Below are 20,939 nucleotides of genomic sequence, written 5' to 3' on the forward strand. Positions count from 1 at the left end.
CCTGCAAACCCTCTTTCCCCCTTCCACCCACAGTGTTGGTGGGCTAGCCTTGGCCCGAGCAGTATGCTCCAGTGGAGTAGGGAGATGTGCTCTAGCACCCCCCAGCTTATGGCCTGAGCAACTGCAGGCATGTGGCTGCATTTCCAGATTCAAAAGTAAATGTCTGTTCACTTGCTTATTGTTCCAATCTATGCAGCTTTGATTAACATGCAAATTCTAAACTGATTCAGCCTCGGTCTTTTTGACTGTCTGTACTTGGCCCTAATGTTTACAACTTTTTTCCCAGAAAAAATATTTAATATTTTTAATAAAATCAAAATTGATTTTTTTAAAAGGTTGAACATTTTTTCTTGCCTTTGCAATTATGTGAACATAAAAACAGTTGATTCATAGTAAAAAGTTGTATGAAATGATTTGCATAATTGGGCCTAGAAGTAGTAAATTTTAACTTGATTTCCAGATATATATGAGACTTGTAAAATAAGCCATTTCTGTCATTCTGTTGGCCCTTGGTGGGAAATGTGACCATTCTAGAGTTGGAATCTTTTTTAGTATATGTGTGTATGTGTTTAAATTGGGAAATTAAATGCAAAATCAAGTCTTATTTTAACATTAGTTTTGAAATGTCAAGCTCTCAAAGGTCAGAAACCTGCAAAAATTGAAGCTGTTCCAGTCATTTAAACTTTACCGTTTTGTAAATAGTATTTTCTAATCTGTTTTCTTGTATATAAACTATTGATTGTTGCCAGTGTGTTATACAAAGTAGATAGGATGGCTGGCTTTAGGGCAGTCTTTGTTTTTCTGGATATTCTCTATTTGAGTCTCTGGCCATAGTGTTCTGGTGATGGGGTTTCTGTTTCATTTTACAGCCTACTGGTATTATTATGTCTACAATAACAAATATGTATAATGCTTTACAGAAAGAAGAAAAATTCCTTGTTCTTAGAAATTTACAATCTAGGACTTATTGAGCTCTTTGAGACTACTGAAGGTGGCTAACCATGCATGTAAGACTTCCCAGGATCGGGGCCTAAGTAAAGGCAGTGGATGTGAAGGAGGTGAATAAGCATATTTAGAAAAGTAGAGACAGTAGCATAGCTAGTTATGGGTGAGTCGGGCACTAGTCCCAGGTGCTGACTTAAAGGGGGTGCAAGGTTGGTGGCTGCCACTGCTGCCAAGAGCACAAAAAATCCTTGGTACACCTCTGGGTAGGAATAAGATAGGACCTCTTGTACTGCAGATGCTATAGTGAGGGAGAGAAGGTTTTGGGGTTTTTTGTTTGGTTTTTTTTATTTCCTTCATGTTCGTTAAGCTTTGTCTTCTTTGACGCAAAGATAAGTTTTCCCAGTGAGGTAAATAATTCATAATAATTACCTGGCTGTAAAATCATATCTTAAGACAAGGCTGTTGCGATATTATGTTCAGGTACTTGGTTGATGGGTCAGCATTGTACATCTCCTACCTGCAGTTGACCTTGCTTTGTTTATTTTATGCTAAGATTAGGGGTTTTATTACAATGAAAGAACTGACAAGTGAGTTGTCTCATAGTGAGAAAACACATTTTTTCCTCCATAAAAGAGCCTGAAAAAGGGGGAGGTTTAGGTTTTATAATACAGAAACGGAAGTGTATTTGTTGCCATAAATGAATTTGTATATACACTCTCTGTGGAAAAGTTTCTGTACTGTATATGAATATGCACATTTTAAAAGTAAATATTTTAGTGCCAGTGAAAATGTAAGACTGTCCTCACTGAGGTGAAATTTTGTATCAGATTATACAGGCAGCATCAGCCCTTTCTCCATTCTATTCTGTCAATATTCATCAATGCTAATTTGAAATGAATCTTGCCTAGAAATGAGATGGAGCTGTTACTTCTGTTTGATGCTCTTTCAATCATTTTTGTCTTCCACAGTAAATGCCAGTTATTCTCCCCGCTGTTGAATAAATGTGATTTTAATAACTTTTTTTCTTCTTCCTGCCAATAGGTCTTGATTACAAAAAGCTAACAGATGAAAATTCAGATCCTTTGGGAGCATTGGAGCCCATCCTTACAAGTCAAAACATCTTATCCATTTCTAAACTTGCTCCCAAAATTCCCCAAAAAGATGGTAGCATGCTCTCGCCAAGCTCTGTGTATGCCACCTGGTTACAAAATCTCTTCTGGAATGGTGATTGCCACCTCATTAAAAAAACACCAGAAACAGTACCTGATTGGTTGCATGCATATGACATATGTTCAAAGTACTTTGACAGACTCAACTCAGCAGACATGGTTGCTTTAATTGATGAAATTACTTTTTCTTCAAAGGCTGTCACCAAGGTAAATATAACATTTATGCAAGAATGAAAAGTTTAAGATGTTAGATAAGATGTTATATGGAATTTCGATAAATTGTTCTCATGCCCTTTGTTTTACGGAAGTTTTCAAAGTAAATGTTATATTAACAAGTTGTATTTAAAGAAAAAACAGAGAAACACAAAACCTGATTGCTGCTTTGAGATTTACTACTGTGGGGAAAAGATTTCTATTTTATAGCAATTTAAAGTGATGATAGTTTGAACCTCCATATGAAAACCTTTGGTTTGATCCTCCATGCTCATCAAAACCTCCATGAGTTAGGTCTACAGAAAAAAATAGAGGAAATAGCATTCACTGGTCTGAATTGTAAAACTCATTTTGCTCTGGGCTTCCATTCACTACATACCTTCCCATCCTAAAGGGTATGATCAGCATTTCTTGGGTCATAAAGAAATCCAGCTGCTGATAGATTCCACTTATTTGACTTGGTGGCTGGGCTTAGGTAGTCAAGAGAGGAGGGCTATACCCCTTACTACAGAGGAAGGTAAAAAAAAACCCATAGCCTAAACCAGTCTGACCATAGGGAAAATTCCTTCCTGACCCCAAATATGGTGATTGGTCTGACCTTGAGTGGAGGGGCAAAAAGACCCTTTAGCCAGGAATCTCCAGCTTTGCTCCTAGCAGGCACACCCCAGTTGAAGTCTCCAGCCTTAGCTGTAGCCAACACCCAATGCTCCCCAAGGCTTCAAAACATAAAGCAGAAAAAAGGGGTGGGGGAAGGAGGCGGGAGCAACCAGTAAAGCCCAGAATAATGGAAATACCCATGGTAGACGATAGGCATACCTACATCTAGATCATCCCTGAGCAGTGGCCGTCCAACCTCTTCTTGAACACCTCCAGTGGTAAAGAGTCCACAGCTTCCCTAGGCAGTCTGTTCCACTGCCTCAGTATTTTAACAGTGAAGAAGTGTTTTCTGGATATCCAGTCTAAATTTATTTTGCTGCCACATCAAGCCATTGATCTGCATCCTCCTCTCTGCAGCAAGAGAAAAGGGTGTTTTCCTTCTTTTTGAAAGCCCTTCAAGAATTTGAAGACTGCTGTCATGTCCCCCTCTTGAGCACCTTTTCTGGAAGTTGAATATGTCTAGCTCCTTCAGCCTCTCCTCATATGATTCATCTTCCAATCCTTGATCTTCTTTGTCACCCACCTCTGGACCCTCTCTAACTTCTCCACATCATTTTTTCAAATGTGGAGCCTAGAACTGCACACAGTAGTCCAGGTGAGACCTAACCAGTACCAAGTAAAGGCACTATCACCTCCCATGTTTTGCACCTAATGCTTCTATGATGCGGCCCAAAACCATGTTTACTTTTTGTGTAGTTGTACCTCACTGCAGTCTCATATTGAGTCTATGATCTACCAAGACTCCCAAGTCCTTTTACATAGAGCTGCCACCCAGTCACGTGTCCCCCATTTGTATTTGTTTTTCTTTTTATTATTCCTCCTGAGATGTAGCACCTTGCATTTGTCCACATCGAACTTCATCCTGTTAACTCTAGCCCAGTTTTTTAATCTGTCGAGATCCTTTTAAATTGTGCTCACATCTTCCAACATGTTCACAGTCCTTCCCAGTTTTGTGTTGTCTACAAACTTGCTCAAGAAGCTTTCTATGCCGGCATCCAAATTGTTAATAAACATGTTGAATAGGACTGGGCAGAGATTTTGAGTACCACATGGCTGTACTCTTCTGGACACAGCCCTAGATGCTGTTGTTAGGCCTGCTTTTCAAGTAGAAGTTGCCCTGTACATTACCAGTCAGCTAATTTATTGCTTTTGTTGGATTTGGAATTAAAATTTTGGCAGTTAGAAGAAAGGGACTTTCAAGCATGTATATAGTTGTACCAATTCAATCTTGTCCTGCAATGGCATCTATAAGGTAGCTTACAAGTGGAAGCATTTTTTAAAAATTCAGTTATAGTTTCTGAAAATGTGTATTTCTCATTTGAATTCTGTTTCTTCCCCTTGCTTTGATTTTATCAATATTAAAATGGTTCACACTTCAGATCAGACGACTTCAGATTCTGTAGAATTTTAGAACAGTTGATAACTTCCCTGTCCACCCCTCACATCAAACCATATCAAATTTAGAACACTATTAGTCACATAATAGTCTCTTACATCCCATTCACATCAATTCTCTGATTTCATAGCCTTGAAACAAAAATACAATTCATCACTTTTCTCCTGTTTCTAGTTGTTTTTTTTTTCAATTGGTTCTGGATGGAAACTGAAATAGGGCAAAGATCAAAGGGAAAAAAAAACGACGAGCCTGTCCCTCCCTTCTGTTGTGCCCACCTCTCCCCACATCTTAGTGTCATCCGTGAATTTGAACAAGGTGCTTATCATATTTGGGGGCATGATATATGCAAGAAAATATGGCAAATAGAAAGCTATAGTCTCTTTTTTAAAAAAACTACCACTTTAGATTTTAAAATTATTGTTCTGAGGTGTGCAGTTTTTGGGTTGCCTCTTGCTTGCTGTCATTCTTGGTGTTTAAGCTGCTGGGGATCTGTGTACTCCAGGAGGCCAGCACTAGCAAGTGGCCTTGTAGAGTCTAGGTGCAATACAGACAGAATGACTCAAATTCACGTTCATCGGTGAAAAGTTAGGGAGGTTTATTGTCATTTAAACATGCAGGCAAGTGTACTATCTAGCAGTAAACTCAACTCAGTAAAACTGCCTAGGACAACGCTAGCAACAGCATGCATCAGTTGTGTTCCCCTAGGTCACTACAAAGAAACAATCCTTGTGGCACCTATATTTATACCTGAAATACCCAGGTTCTACGCCAGTGTTTATTCATCTGTTTGCCAAGATGCTCATTTTAATTTGTTCTTTTGCCAAGCCAAACACCTGGCATCTTCAGTTCTTCTCTTATCTTGGCATCTGTCTTCATTACTCTTTTTTTCTTTACTCCTAATGCTCCCTTTTTTGCATTAGCTGCTTTCTTCATTAGTGTGTTTTCATTTTTTACATTTATTTTCAGGTCATTCAGCAGTCAGATATGCCTATTCTTCCCAAGTTCCTTTTTGGAGTATTAGCTTAACCACAGCTTAGCATAACCAGAACTCCTACAAAAATCGTCAGTGAATGCTGTATTACTCCATTGATTAATCATCTAATGTTAAAAAATCGTTCTTTATTGAAGTGTGAATTTACCTATCTATCAATTTCCAGCCATTGTAGTTTGATTCTATAAACTTTGTCATATCAGTGTTTATAGAATGAAAACAAGTAGATATTTAAGTTGTTCTTAAGATTTAACTTCTGGAGTGTCTTGCTATATAGAGTGCATTTTACAATTGTTTAGCCATCCTCATGGATCTTCTAACTGGACATGTTACTCCATTATAGATTCCTTCAACCCCAAATATAATGTAAGTATTAGCTCCCTAACTCCCTGTTTGTACATCGAAGATAACATTAGCACTTTTAGCTACAGTTTGCATTAGGAGTTTCTATTCAGCTGATTATTCATTATAGCCCTAAGATCCTTTGGAAGTCTCTACTTAGTGGGTTAAAGTCCCTATTGAATTTAATATGGCCTGCAGTGTTTGTTCCAAACCAAAGATGGATATCTTTTTACTTTGGTCTTATTAAAGGATGTATGTTTACTTGTTCCTACCTTACCAAGTGATCCAGATTACTTCCTATCAGTGTTCTGTTATTTATCAGCCCTCCAGTACTATTTATCAGTCTTTGTGTCCTCTGCAACTGTTATCAGTAATTATTTTGTGTTGTTTCAGGGCCTTGATAAAAATCTTAAATAGCAAAGGGCCAAGACCTGATGCTTAAGACCCTACTACAAACATGCAATTTAACAGTGATTTATACAATTACTAATATTTTTTGAGATCTGTTGCTTGTCCAGATTAATCTTTTTAATGCATTTCTTGCTAACAGTGTATAATTTAATTCCTCAATCAAAAACCTATAAAGCAATGAGTTAAATGACTTAAAGAAGTTTACTAAATGAATGTTACTACTTTCATCAACCACATTTGTAATCTCATTAAAAAAATTCTTAGTTTGTCAGAATTTATTTGCCCTATATCCATATTAATTGTTATTAATAATAAACCCCTTCAAGAGAATCTTATATCCACCATCCTTTTTTTTTTTTTGCCTGCCAGTGTTAAGTTTGACAGTAAGTGACAATAAGATGAGTCATTTTGGATTTTCTTTTAAAATATTGGCACAACTTTAGCTTTCTTGGCATGCTATGGCATGTTTCCAGTTTTTCCTAGACTGTTAATGCTGACTTTCGATAATTCTTAGAATTTCTTCACAATCTCAAAAATTCTTTGGTGCATATCATCCAGAATTGTTCATTAAAAAAATTCCAGCATTAGTGGTTGTTCTTTACTATCTTTCTGCATTGCTGACAGTATAGAAAGTGTTTGATCATCATCTAGTGATGTAACTGCATTCTTTGGCTTCTTCCCATCACAGATCAGAAATTTTTCTTTTTTGTTTTATTGTTGATTGTTCTTTTTTCATCTAGGGCTAGTACCATAATTAGAATTGGTTTTATAATGAATACGTTAACTCATCATTTTATATTTTACCTGGACTTATTCTCACATATTTTTTTGGTTTCTTGATCATTTTTCAACAGTTCCCTAGCTTCTGATTTGCACTCATAATCATGAGGTTTCCTTTTTCTCTTTATTATATACAGTTTTGCATTGTTCTCCTTTAAGGGTTTAAAAAGACCCCATTCCCAGAGGTGACTTTTTTCTCCCCACTTTCATTATGGGATTGTGGCTCCCCATTATTAACAATAAAATAATCACATTTTTCTGGCTGAATTCTTTCTTCCAATTTACTTGTTCCATAATTATTTTGGGATAGACTATAATTTATTAGGTATTTGTACAGTATTTGGCACAGTATGAACCACCTTGCTTTGAAGTCTATGGGAATTACCAGAATAAAAATTTTAAGTAATAATATAATAATATTGGGCCTATCTAGAGAGAATGGTAAAGACCACTCTGCATCAGCTGGTCTTATAATTCATTATAACACAATTTTCCTGTTTCAAGTTTTAAAACTGCTCTACAGAATTGTTGCTTCTATTCATGCATGTGGTTGGAGCCTGTAGCCTTTTCTCCTGGCAGATGTATTGTGCTTTTAAGTATTGCTCATTTTATAGACTTAATTATAGTAATGATCTTATCAAAATGTTCAGTCATCTTGATAGTTTCCTGTTTATCTGTCTTGACAATCTGCAAGAAGCTCTTTAGTTAATTTGTTGGGGTTTTTCTTCATTCTTTTCTTGATAACATGGTCTTTTGTTTCATTGGTTGTGCCTTGCTAGTATGTTGTATCTTCAAAGAACCATCTGTTTCAGAACTCATAGGTCATTGCCCTGATCTTTGTGGATAAACAGTACACTGGTGAAAAACAAAATGCTAAAACAGTCAAAAAAAACCCTGAAAATAATTGTCTTTTACTTGACTGTTTTTTCATTACCAAGGACATAAAACAAATGAAGACAGGCACAGAGTGTTAATTACTAGGAGAAAGCTGCAACTTCAGTATAGAAAAGTGACATATAAATCACATGATTAGGTGGGTCTGAATGTATCCAGGCTTCAGAAAAAGAGAGGCTTCCCACCAGAACTGCCAGACCATTTGTACTCAAAATGCAACTTCAGACATCATCTCTTGGTAAATGGCTCTGTCTCATGCTTCTTTTAAGCGCCTCCATTATCTCCCCAACTTGTGTTACATCACATGGGAACATCTGTCCTGTTGTTCAAAGGTAGCTTTACAATATACATTTGACCTTGTTGCCTGCAAAGTTGACTCCTGCTGAGGAGACAACACGGTGCTCCTCTACCAAGATGCCATGGCACCCTGGAGTGCCTTGAGATTTTTTTACAGGTACTATGGGGTGCTACACAGTACTAGTGCTGTTAGGGCCTAGAGCATAATTCACAGGATAAACCTAGATTTTTCACATAGGTATCCATAGTGCTAAAAACATTCTGACCTGTTGTGGTCTTTGAGTTTGTTGCAACAGAAGAATTGTTCTTTTAAAAGTGAAAACTAAAATTTGATATTTTTCAAGGGGTGCCTCTAGTCTGAAATGGTTGAGAACTACTGTGATAACATCATCAAAGCAGCGTGTTACTTCAGCCCAGCTCTGCAGCATCTTTAAAGATCAGGTGCTTAAGCTAGGCTTTCTGGTGCTTTTAGCTAAAGCTAGTTCAATCAGCTTTAGATAAAAGTGCCAAAAAAGCCTCTTACTAAAGCGTCCGATCTTTACAGATGTCAGGCTAGCTGGAATGGAATAATGTGCTGCCTTTTCTAGATATATGCAGGGCCTGGCATAGGAATGCACCAAGTTTAAAGTAAAATGCCTATTATAATATTGCTATCATAATATTGCTTCAATGTACAAGCAAAATTTTAATCTAGACACTTTATTCTCACCCGTATTCATGATCAGTCACACTTTCTTTCCTTCAGATATTAGTTTCCTTCCTTTTTTGCCACTAGTTTGAGTTTTGGAAATTTAACCTTATTCTTGTTACCTAATTAGATAACTCTAGGTACAGGGTAGACTCAGAATATAATAGTGGATTAAAAATATGATGGAACTTTATAACTTGCACTATACAAGAGAGAAAAAATATGGTCTTTGGTTAATGGCTTTCATGCCTTTATTTATTTATTAGAGTCCCAAAGAGGCTTAGGGTGGCTTACAGTAAAAACCAGATACACAGATACATTCTAAAGACAGATAAAAAATATTAAAGTAAAACAGTATGTAATAGAACAAACTCCCTAAACAAAGCACCAGGCCAGACTCTGACAGGCCACTAGAGAGATGGCATTCAAGAGCTAAGCAGTTACTGTTAAGAATGGCCCCCCACAGGTTTTTCCAAATAAGTGTGGCACCCCAGTGTTGCCAGAAGGTTACTCTTGCCTGACTATAGCACTCGGGATAGAACATAAGGGAGAAGGTGGTCCTTTCAGTACGTATGGTCCTATTAGGACAAATTAGCACCCTGAATTGTCCCCAGAAAACTGCTGGAACCCAGTGCAGACTGAAATAATGCATTGCTGGTGACCCAGCCCCATCATACAAATAGCTTGTTATTTTAGGACTGTTAATAGGTCATAAGGATCTAGAAAAGAAGGTCACAATTTTGCATCTGCTGCTCTAAAATGTTCCTTTACGGCCTGCCATTTAGTCAGTTTTAAGATCAGTTTTGTCTGTGAAGTGCCTGCTTACTGCCATAGATATGTTTTCCTCTGCTGTCTGGATTCTCCAGGATAGTTCTGAAACTTAGTCTTCATATAGTAATAGGAGGTAGGGCAAATAAACTCTGTATGCTTTTAAAAGGAAGCTGGATCAATTTATGAAAGGAATTATATAATGTAGTTACCTGTAATGCTATGTTCCCTTTTTTTTCTAAATGTCTTTAAGAAATTGAAGCCATTATTTTTTTTCAGATAACATACCATGGCAGAGATGTGTTTCATTCTTGTGGTGATTAGCAATTGGTCATGAGGTTATAAGTTGAATTACAGGATCTTATTTGGAGGTAGCAAGTGGCATTTATCTTCCAAATTCTTTGGCATAGGCAAATTACCAATCTGTTAGTGGACCTGTGTATGAAATAATTCCATATGCTCATAGACACACATGATCGAACAGTGTGGTTTAAAGAACACAATATAATACTTCACTGTAACTGTTAAAAATATGGAATTAAACTCAGGCACCAATTTAAAAAAAATCAGCTCAAAGAATAAAGCAGCAGATAGGTCAAAGCCCTGTCCAGTATGCATAACCACTGTCTTGCCTTATTTTGTATTGGCTGCTGGGAACAACTCAGAATTGTACATATTTTTGCTATCAGGTCAGCATCAGACCAGGAATTTAGACCAGGTCAAGACTACACCAGCTATATTCCTTGCAATCTCAAGGGGAATTAAGGATATTTTTTTTTTCTTGCATGTCTTTAAATTTCAAGGTATCCCTTAATTCAGTAATTAAGAAATGGTGATTGTCCAGAGTGGGACAGGCCTGAGTCTACACATTTGCTTAGCTTATCTGCTTATCTCACACGTTATGGTACGCTTCAAAGGATCTGGTGGCAGCCCAGATTGAGAATCACTGATATAGAGTCATTTATCCCCTCTTTGGAATCCATCATCATTGGTTTAGAAGTGACAAAGGATATATCCCTGGAAATACTGTTTTGGGGCTGGACCACTAGGTTTCCACTCAAAACCACCAGAGAACACCTTAAATATGCACATTTACTTTTCCTTGTTGTTCTAGAACAATGCTCGGTGTTTAAATAGTAGGGGTGTGTAAAGCTGCGGTCACTAATTCGATTCAGAGGCTGAATCGTCAAATTCGAATCGAATTGGGAGACCAAAGAAAACCTCTGAATGTATTCAGAGCCTTCGAATCAATTCGGAAAAGATTCTGAAAAAGATTCAGAGATTTGGAAGGCAGTCTTTCAGGGGAGCAGAAACTGAGAAGAGGGAGGGGGAGCAGGGAGGGAAAGACTGACACATGTAGCTGGCCAATGACTGTGATCTTTCCCTGAATCCCCTTCCAATCGCAGTGCTCTGATAGAGGATGTAGAAATAGCATATAAGCCTCTGTGTGCAGCCTTTCTGTCCCTTTTGTGCACTGTTTCTGCCTGAGCAAAAGAGGGGTGGGCAGCTAGCCCAGAAACAGGTGGGCGAGTGGAGATCTAACCAGCACTGGGAAGGCCCCCTGTTACAAGCTACCGTCCCTGCTGTTTTCATCCAAATCTGCCTTAACACACACTAGTGACACGAGTTTTGCTTTCAGCAGTTTGAGGTGCAGTTTCCCAGAAACCCCTGCACCTATCTCCTTGAAACTTTGCAGGCAAAAATGACGAAGTTATAGGTATTTCAGTGATTTCCCATTATGGTCTATGGCCAAATCACTGAATCTCTCCAAACCAGCACTGAATCTTCTGAAGCAGATTTGGCTGAATCAATTTGGGACAGTGATCTGAATCTGCGAATCGAATCACTGTCCTCTGAATCAGCCGAATCCAAATCGAATACTTCCCTATTCGCACAGGCCTATTAAATGGCACAAGTTGTAGTGACATCTATAACTCTTTTCTAAGATATTGCAGTTATATAAAATGAATCAGTATGTACAGAGGGTAAGAATAGAACAATTATTTTCCTGGGACACACAGATTAATGACTTTTTTTAACATAAGAAAATGGTAACAGAGGAAAGTACTGAACCCATATCTTAGACCTTCTGAGTTGTGGTCCAGTGTTTGGATCAAGATGTGTTCCTTCCTCCCTATTGACCTACTTTTGTTTTCTTTTTCTTTTTTTTGTGGTAGATCAATAGATTCCCATAATTGGCCTACGGTCTGTTTGCCAACTTTGTGGATCTTGCTACTTGCCAAAAGAAATGTAGCTAAACATAGCTACATTATGTTATTATGGCTCCTAGATATGAATGTTCTCTAAGAACCCACCTTGTCAACCACTTTCCTATTGGAGTTGTAGATGACTCAAGCTTTGTTTCCTATCTCCTGTGCTTCAGAACTTTGCGCCTTAACTCTATCAATTGTCCTATATCCAGTATTTTTGTTATTTTTCTCAAGCATGCTGACAGTGTAATTATTGTAAAATTAAGCATTAAGCGTGCTATGGCCATTTCATCCAAATCAACGTGTATTGTAAGAGCCTTTAAGTTAAACTCTAAATGAACTCTTATTTGGAAATCCTATTTTAACTTCTTCCATCAGTTTCCTATTTGAAGCAAAGGTTGAAAAAGCTCTGCTGTGATTTTGGAAAACAGATAAGAACAGGCCTGTCTCCCTTTCCTATGGACTGTACCAATGGGGAGTACAAAATATCAGCCTCTTGGGAAGTCCTGAAATCTGTTACTATCACATAGATGTCAGTGTGTAGGTAATAGAATGAGAGAGAAGAACTACTACACTCCTTTAAAATATCTTTACTATTCTATTTATATAACGTACAACTGTCTATATAGAAATCTGGGAATTTAAGTACTTTCCAGTAAAAGAAGAAAAATTCCTCATTTCAAAAATCTGCTAAATTTACTTGAGGACAACACTGTTTTTTAAACTCTTTACTTTGTTTTGAGTTTAGTTATACTGATAGCTCGGTCACCTTAATATAGGGTCTTGTGAAAGAAACATTTTTATTATTGTTAGAACTAAAGGTCTCTCAAAGCAAGAATACCTTGTTCACGACTGCTCCTTATATGATTCAGGCAGCCAGCAGCATGCATTAAACTTAAAATTCACTTATCCAGTATTATCATTTATTTTACCCCGAAGCTTCTTTAAATCATATTAGACGTTGTAATCACTGTCTCTACCAGATGGACTAATATCAGCCTGAGGTACAGCTTTAGAATGTTCTTTATTAGAATCAGTAGCTCCGTATACACAGCCTGCATCATCATCCTATCAGCTGAATATGAAAAGTTAAAATGGCAGAGTGATCGGTTGAAAGTGAACTTGGCTTGTCATTGAAAATTGTAACTTTGTAGACTTCCCAATAGTTTTGCTTATTTTTCAAACATTTAAAGACAAATTTAAATAATGATCTAACACAAATTAAAATACCCTAAAACAGCGTTCTCCAACCAGCATCTTACAGAAATATATTGTTAGTGAGACTCCCTCAACATTGTGGCCCCAGGACATTTTATTTCTACAGATGCATTTCTTCAATCTGACAGAGAGCGTAAGATAAGGTGTTCACCACAGCAACGTTACTTACTGAGTATTGCTGTCCACAGGCCTGCCAGGGTGAGGACTAGGGATCTGGGTTGTCGTTCACTGCGGGGAAAAAACACCATTTTTTCTCCTTTAAAGGAGAAAGCCCATGTTTTTCTCCTTTATAGCAGGAAATGGAGAGTTACACCTTGCAGGCCAAAAGAGTTCCAGCCTGCAAGGAGCTGGCTGGGGCGGGGGGGTGCAGGGGAAGGGTGCCACAGGCAGGGGGTGCCACATGCAGCCAGGCAGCTCCCCACAGGTAAGTTTGGGGGGACAGTCATATGCATCAGGGGAGCATGGGGGAGGCATGTGTCCTCCCAGGTTTGTGCAGCCACAATGGGCACAGGGCTGCAGTCTGACCCTCCTGGCATAGGCAGGAGTCGCCTCTGCAGCCCAGCAGTTGGGACCCAGCTCAGGAGGGCGGAGTGGGTTGGTGAGACTCATTAGCACTGCTGCTGGGATCCCTGTGCCAGCTGTGCCACCAGCAGTATGAGGAGTAATGGATGGGAGCAGGGGCTGGGCACACTGCCATCACCTCCTCCAGCTGCCAGCCACTTTTGTGTTGAGCCACAGCTCTACCCTACCATAATGGCCCAGCCACCTCCCCTGCTGTCGCCACTCCCCTCAGGCCACCTTCCCTGCCCTCCACTCCACCTCCCTCTGGGGGAGAGTCATGGCTTGAGGGGAGCAGCAGCAGCTTCCCGGCCATGGTAGCGGGGTAGAACCGTGGCTCAGTGCACAAGCAGCTGGTGGTGGAAGGAGGTGAGAGCAGTGCAACTCCCTTCCCCCTCCCACCCGTCTGTTACTCCTCGCACAGCTGGCATGGGGGTCCCAGTGGCAGCAACAATTCTCGCCACCCCTCTGCATCCTCTTGTGCCAGGTCCTGCCAGCTGAGCCACGGAGACAGCTCCTGCCTGTACCTGTAGGCCCAGGCTGCAGCCCCATGCCCACTGTGGGCCCACAAATCTGGGAGGCCACATGCCCCCCCATATGTCACCCCAACATGTCACCTATAGCATTGCCTATGATCAGGCACCACACCCCACCCTCCTTAGCCCCACACACTGAGCCCCTCCCCACATATACTCCCCTGCCCCACAAACACCCCTGCCCCACACACTAGGGGTGAGGGGCAGTGATTTGGGAGTGAGGGGCGCCAGGATTGAATTGGGTAGGGAGCTGTGGGTTGGGATCGAGGGGCACCAGCAGGGATAGGGGCTGCAGGTCAGGAGTGAGGGGCACCGCTGTGGGGCTGTGGCTTGGGAGTGGCACTGGCATATCAGGGCTGCTCAACACCACAAAGCAGCAGGGACAGCCAAAGCTGGACCTGTGTCCTGGTGAACGAAGGTGGCCGGGGGAGCTCTGATTTCTGTAATAAAAAAAAAATCTAAATATAGAAGTATTTAGAATTTATTTTATTATAGAATATATTTATTTTATTGTAATAACTGGGAGGCTTCTAAATTGCTTTAAAATTGTAAATGTATCAATACAACATTGTGTTCAGCTGATACCTATATATATAGTGGCATTTAATTGTAGAAAAATGCTTTTTTTGCTTCCCCTTTAAATCAGAGAATTTATGATTTTTAAACATAGAAAACCCGGGTCCGTGGTGAGTACCACTGGCTTACCTTAAAAATGTAACAGACAATTTGAAACATACAGATAAAAAGTTGATCTTCTCTGTGCTCCCTAAACATCTCCCAGTTCCCATCTTGGATGATGAAGTATCACTATAAAAGTTTCACTGTTCTTATTTTCTGACTAATTTTTGCTGCTTCTGGTTCCTCAGGATAATCGAGGAAAATATGTAAAACCCTTGATGTTTTTCAAATGTAGCTTTCAGGGGAAGATGACTGTTGTTCATTTAGTGTTTCATTTAATGTTCTAGTTAGCTCTTTGGGGCAAGGGCTGCTTTCTACTTTGTGTTTATACAATTCTTAATGTAATGAAGCCATGATCATGGTTGAAGCCTCTGGGCAATAATGGTATATAAATATAATAATGTATGAATAATACTAATAATGATCAAACACTGTACAATTCGTTTTCAGCTGTCAGTGGATGCCCGGGTAGACATGACTAAGAAAGCTATTAAAGCAGTCAAACAGATTGCTGAGAAGCTTAGAAAAAAGAATTTTGAAGAGGCTGCGGAAGGCGCTCAAAATATCCTCCTTCCTTATGAGGATGCTCTGAATCATCTGCAGCAGTCTCTGGCTCATCTGGAAACACTCAGTCATAGTTTTATCACTGGCCTGAAAAACAGTGAGCAGGTAATGATAAATTAACTGTAACAAATGCATTCAGGTGTATTTTAACATGTATTTGCTTTCTCTCTTTGTTCACTTTCAAGTTGTAGCAAGGGTTTTGAACTGATGAGTTTTCTAAATCTCCTAATACAGTGCCTATTCTTTTTTACAGAACTTAAAGTTAAGTGTAACACTTGAACATGTTTCATTATCCTTTGTAACAAAAAAAAAAAAAAAGTCTAAGGCAAAGATAAGTTGTTCCATAGTCATGGAAATTCCTATGATAAAAGATCACTCCAAAGTTCATACAGGAGTTTCATAGAAGGCTTCATCTTTATATGCATGCATAATACAATGGAGCACCTGCTATAGCAATTTTATAATAAGTGTTATTTAATTATAGTGTTATCCCTACTCCTTTCCATTCCCCCTCCTCCTCCCAAAAAATGCCTCATTTAATTTAATGGACAGCTGTAGCCTTCAAATAGTATCATCATTACATGCAAGGAAAATGCATTTATTTTCCTTTTTATTATAAATCTATATAACCAAGTGAGGTTTGAGTTTGCCCCTCATCTTCTGCAAATTAGTAAATTCCATTAAAGCTCCTACACTAAAAAGAGCAACATGAGGTTTATAATGAAGCCTGAGTACAAGGAAAACACTTGTTTTAAAAATTACCATAAGCAGTAATGGTTTCTGTCATATTTAGCACATTAAATTTTACAGCACAGCTTTTGTTGACTTCTTTTTAAGATTTTAAAGATCTTTGAAATTTTCATACTGAAATTTTAAGCCATGCTAGACAGTGAGATACTGAACCATAAATACCAGTAATGTTTAAAATGTGTCTGTTTACAGGATCTACTACAGAAGTATGGCCAATTATATGATTTATCCAGGTCGGAGAAAGAAAAAATCCATGACCAGGCAGTAACTATGTGTTTAGATGGTCAGCCTTTGGAAATGATACAAAAATTGTTAGAAGTAGCTGTTGGAGATCTGGGACTCTCCACCAAGGACATAGTGCAGTGTGCTGTAAAAGAAATTATATGTGCGTTAAGGTAAGTTAAACTGCAACAATTGAGTCAAATAAGATTTGCAAGGTTTTTTGTTTTGTTTTTTGTTTTTTTAAGTACTTGTTTCTTTCTGTTCCAGGATGGTTGAATTTTGTAAGGACCAAAGCAGTAACAAATATTAGAAAAGTTTTAATGGAGGGGTCGGCAACCGTTGGCACACATGCTGAATGTGGCACACGAGGCCGTTTTACTTGGCATGCTGCGGCCAGCCCCAGCTCTGGGTAGGTGCTGCCAGCAACACGGCCTGGGCTGCTCCCAGCAGGGCTTGCAGCATCCCAATTGCCTGCTGGGTGCAGCAGCTCCCAGGGCTGGCTGCAGCTGGAAGGCTCCAAGCAGCTGTGCTGGGCTTCAGCATCAGCTCCATGCAGGCGCACCTTGGAGCAGGCGGTGGAGGATGGCTCTGAGGCAGCGCAGCCCCGGTCTTTCCCCTGCTCCCAGCACAGAGGTGATGAGCCCGGTGCAGCTGTTTGTATACAGCCCGGGTTTTGGGCAGCTTGCAGCAGCAGGAGTGGGCAGGCTCTAAACAGCTGCACCAGGCTCCACAGCTCCAGCATCAGCTCCGTGCTGGTGGCGACTGTGCGCACCTCGGGCTGGCTACAAACAACTGTGCCGGGCTCATCACCTCCGTGCCAGGAGCAGGGGAGAGACTGGGGCTGCGCTGCCTCAGGCCCCTCCCCCACCGCCCGCTCAAAGGCACGCCTCCACATGCCAGCGCGGCGCTGATGCCGGAGCCCGGCACAGCTGTTTGGAGCCTCCTGGCTGCAGCCAGCCCTGGCTCTGGGGAGCTGCTGCCAGCCGGGAGCCCTGGCTGCTCCCAGCAGGCAGCTGGGAGCAGCCCGGGCTCCAACAGCTACCAAAGCTGGGGTAGCTGCTGGCAACCAGAGAGCCCGGACTGGGGACAGGGGCTTTGTGTGGGAGACAAGGGTCAGTAGGGCTTGGGGGCAGGGGCTTTGGGTGGGGGGCACGGGGCGGCAGGGCTGGGGGGCAGGGGCTTTGGTTGGGGGGCAAGGGGCACAAGCAAGGCATCCTGCCATGTACCCCTTGCCCTCATTTTGTTTTTCTGCCATGCCAGTAATCCAGCACCTTCTGAGGTAGGCGTTGTGGAGTTTTTCAGCACTCTAGCCAAAAAACGTTGCCTACCCCTGATTTAATGTAATTGCTCTTAGTAAAATTGCTTTCCCATGGAAATTAATTGCAGGTGCCAGGAGCTGAAGCTTTCTCACAACTTTCTGATTGGTTAAACATACGTTCAGTCTTCTTTATAAATTTGATCTTATGCCATAGGTCCACATTTGTGTTTGAAGTGACAGCACAGAATTGTCCCTCTTAATAAAAAAAGTTATCTTGGGTAATGGTGGTTGGGAGCAATGTATGGGCCACACTAGGAGAAACTTCATGTGAAACCTCTCCTTACAGCTAATGGACTGGGCTGTAGAGAACTCTATGCAGATCCTACAGCAATAAATAAGGCCAACAGTTTCAAAATGACTGGGAGAGGGTCGTTTGGAACTTTTTGGGGCATCACTTTCTAAGCAGTCTGGTCCTATGAGCATTTCATATTGCAAGTGATTTGTAATTTTTTAGTTGAGTGTGCAATTACCTTTTTAAGGGGACAAATTATTATATTATTTATTATTTGTCTCTGGAGAAAATAAAGGAACTGTTGCAATGAGAAAATAAATTTGGTACAGGAAGAGGTGAGCTGGTAGGTGACAGAAGGAACAAGAGAATGAAGTTGTGGAATGATCTTGTACTCAAGATATAACTGATGGACGATTCAGATTCATAAATGGTTTTTCTCCATGTTGGTGTCAGGGACTTGTACAGGTGTTTTGTAGTCTTCTGTAAAAAAACAAAAAAAACAAAACAAAGTCCTCTTTCTAGGATTATCAGCATATTTTAACCTGTTGATGTTCAGCTGGTAGCTTGTGGGCCCGCAACGGTTAATGTGGTCCCTCGGCTCCCACGCAGCTGTCATTGCACCTATCACTCTGGCTGCAGTAGCAGCACCTGGGGTCTTGAGGGTCCCCCTCTTATCCCCAGCTTCCATTGCCTGACCCAGCCCCAGGGTTTGGGGTAGTATGGTGCTGCAGAGCCAGTAATTCTGGGGAAGGCAACAGCCTAGAGCACCTGTGTAGCATGATGCCACAGGGGAGCTCACAGGTAACTGCAGGTGAGGCAGAATGCCATGCTGTGCCAGCCTCACGTGTGCACCTGCCTGTGAACAGTGCAACAGAGTGGGGGAGCACCTGCCTCTGTGCTCATTGCAGTGGAGTACAAGAGGGCTCATATATTTAGTGCAGCGTGATGGGTGAGCACCCACCGATATGTGTTGGGGTGCAACCTGCCAAGAACCATGGTCTCTGCTAGTGTAACCTCCACGGTGTGCAGCCCCTGCTAATGGTACCCATAGGGCATTCGGCTTCCAGCCACTTAGAAGTTTGACAGCTTTGTTTTTTATATGAATTTCATGTCACTGCACTGGCATTGATGGTGCCCTTGTCTTTTCTTCTCTGTCTGGGCTACATTATAGGAGGGTTATAGTTGGCTTTGTTTCTGTAGTGTGTCTAAGGGTAAGAACAAACATTCTTCTGGACATTTCTGGAAAAGTGGCTTCTTGTGAATACAGGGGACTGGACTCAACGGTCCCAGAAGTCTTTTCTAGTCCTTTATTCCTAACTGTGTGAAAAACTTGATAGTTGTGAAGAGTAAGGTCTTGTAACTGAGATACTCCAGTGTTAGGAGATCGGTGGGTTGATCAAAGAGAGCCACCATCGTTGACAATTTAAAATATGAAAAAAACCTCCCATGTCCAATTTTGGTGTCATTAATGGTGATTACAGAGGCTTTGCAAGCTCATCTTGGCTCCTGCTCTTACTTCTGCTAAGCCCCACATAGAAGAGAGTATAGAAACAGCTGAAATCCTGTTTTCCATGTTGATACCCATATTTTCTGGCAGCTGAAAGATGCTGATTTGGGAAAGGAGCATCAAAGGTTTGGGGATTTCCTGTAGTAAGATCCATCTACCTGCTGCTGCCATTTCCTTTTTGCCAGGGGAGAGAAAAGGAAACTTCAGGACCTCATATGTGTAAACGTTTTGCCCTGTAAAACAGGTAACTGGAGGTAGAAAAGCATCTTTCTCTTTTTTACTGCTGGAGACTCATCAACAGTGTGGATCTGCTTCATCTAATCTGCTATGTGACTAGCCCCAGCAAAAGCAACTTAACTCTGGGAAGGGCCAATGAGCTACAAGACTGCTCTAGGTGGTGAGAAAGTGGAACGATTAGGTCAAAATGCAAAATATGTCCAATGTATGTAGACAAATGCAAGAAGTATAAGTAATAAACAAGATAAGCTGGAAGGTGCAGCCTGTGAAAAGAACCATGATCTGATTGTCATCACAAGGACCTGGTGAGATGGCTCTTATGACTGGAATGTCAGCTTGCAGGGTTATACTCTGTTTAGGAAGGACAGGGTTGGGAGAGAGGGTGGTGGTTTCGCATTGTATATCAAAAATACATATATTAGTTCCCTGGTTCAGGAGGAAGAAGATGGCAAAGCAGAATGCATTTGGGTGAAGATGGAAGGTGAGAGATGCAGCATCAATATAATGGGGGTGCTTTTTCATAGGCCACCAAATCAGGAAGAGGAGATGGATAAGGTACTCTTCAAGCAGGTGACAAATCTGTTCATAAGATATGGAATGGTTCTGATAGGAGACTTCAATTTGCCAGACATCTATTGGAGGAACAATGCAGCCAAACATAAAATGTCAAGCCGGCTCCTAACTTGTATGAAGGACAATGTCCTGTTTCACAAGGTGAAGAATACAGCTAGGGGGTTCATCTATCTTAGATCTTGTCCTGACCAACAGGGAAGAACTTGTGGAGGATGTGAAGGTGATGGGTAATTTGGGACAAAGTAATAATAGTATAATAAAATTCCAGATCCTGAGACAAGGAAAGCACGAGGTCAGCAAAATTAGGACACTAGACTTCAAAAAGGTAGATTTCATCCAACGTAAAGAGTTAATAGGCATGGTGCCATGGGAAGACAGACGGTGAAGGATCAAGGTACCCAGGAGGGTTCGGAGCTTCTAAAGGGCATAGTATTGAAAGCCCAGCCAGAAACTGTCCCAACACGATGGAAGCAGAAGAAGAATGGCAAGGACCAATGTGATTGCACATGGAGCTTCTAAAATGCTGCAAATGAAACAGAAAGCATATAGGCAATGGAAAAAATGGACAGGCCACCAAGGAAGTGTACCAGGAAATAGCAAAAACCTGCAAGGACAAAATCAGGAGACCAGTATAAAGAATGAGCTGCACCTGGGGAAGGGGTTAAGGACAACAAGAGGTTCTATAAGTACATTGGTAAGAAAAGGGCTAAGGAATCTGTGGGTCCCCTTGTTAACAAACCAGGAGGAACTCTTAACAGGAGATGCAAAGAAGGCAGAGCTACTCA

At 40.8% G+C, this 20,939-nt stretch overlaps 1 protein-coding gene across 3 annotated transcripts in view; it reads left to right on the forward strand.

Moving 5' to 3' along the window:
- NBAS (NBAS subunit of NRZ tethering complex) overlaps positions 1–20,939 on the forward strand; it is a 385,077-nt gene that overhangs the window by 271,474 nt on the left and 92,664 nt on the right. For all 3 annotated transcript variants that reach the window (XM_059729540.1, XM_059729533.1, XM_059729539.1), the window contains exons 44-46: positions 1,987–2,321; positions 15,202–15,420; positions 16,258–16,460. In XM_059729540.1, the coding sequence (XP_059585523.1) occupies positions 1,987–2,321; positions 15,202–15,420; positions 16,258–16,460 (757 nt within the window). The remainder of the gene's footprint in view (positions 1–1,986; positions 2,322–15,201; positions 15,421–16,257; positions 16,461–20,939) is intronic.

Source organism: Alligator mississippiensis, chromosome 1 (genome assembly GCF_030867095.1).
Source record: "Alligator mississippiensis isolate rAllMis1 chromosome 1, rAllMis1, whole genome shotgun sequence".
NCBI lineage: Eukaryota > Metazoa > Chordata > Crocodylia > Alligatoridae > Alligator > Alligator mississippiensis.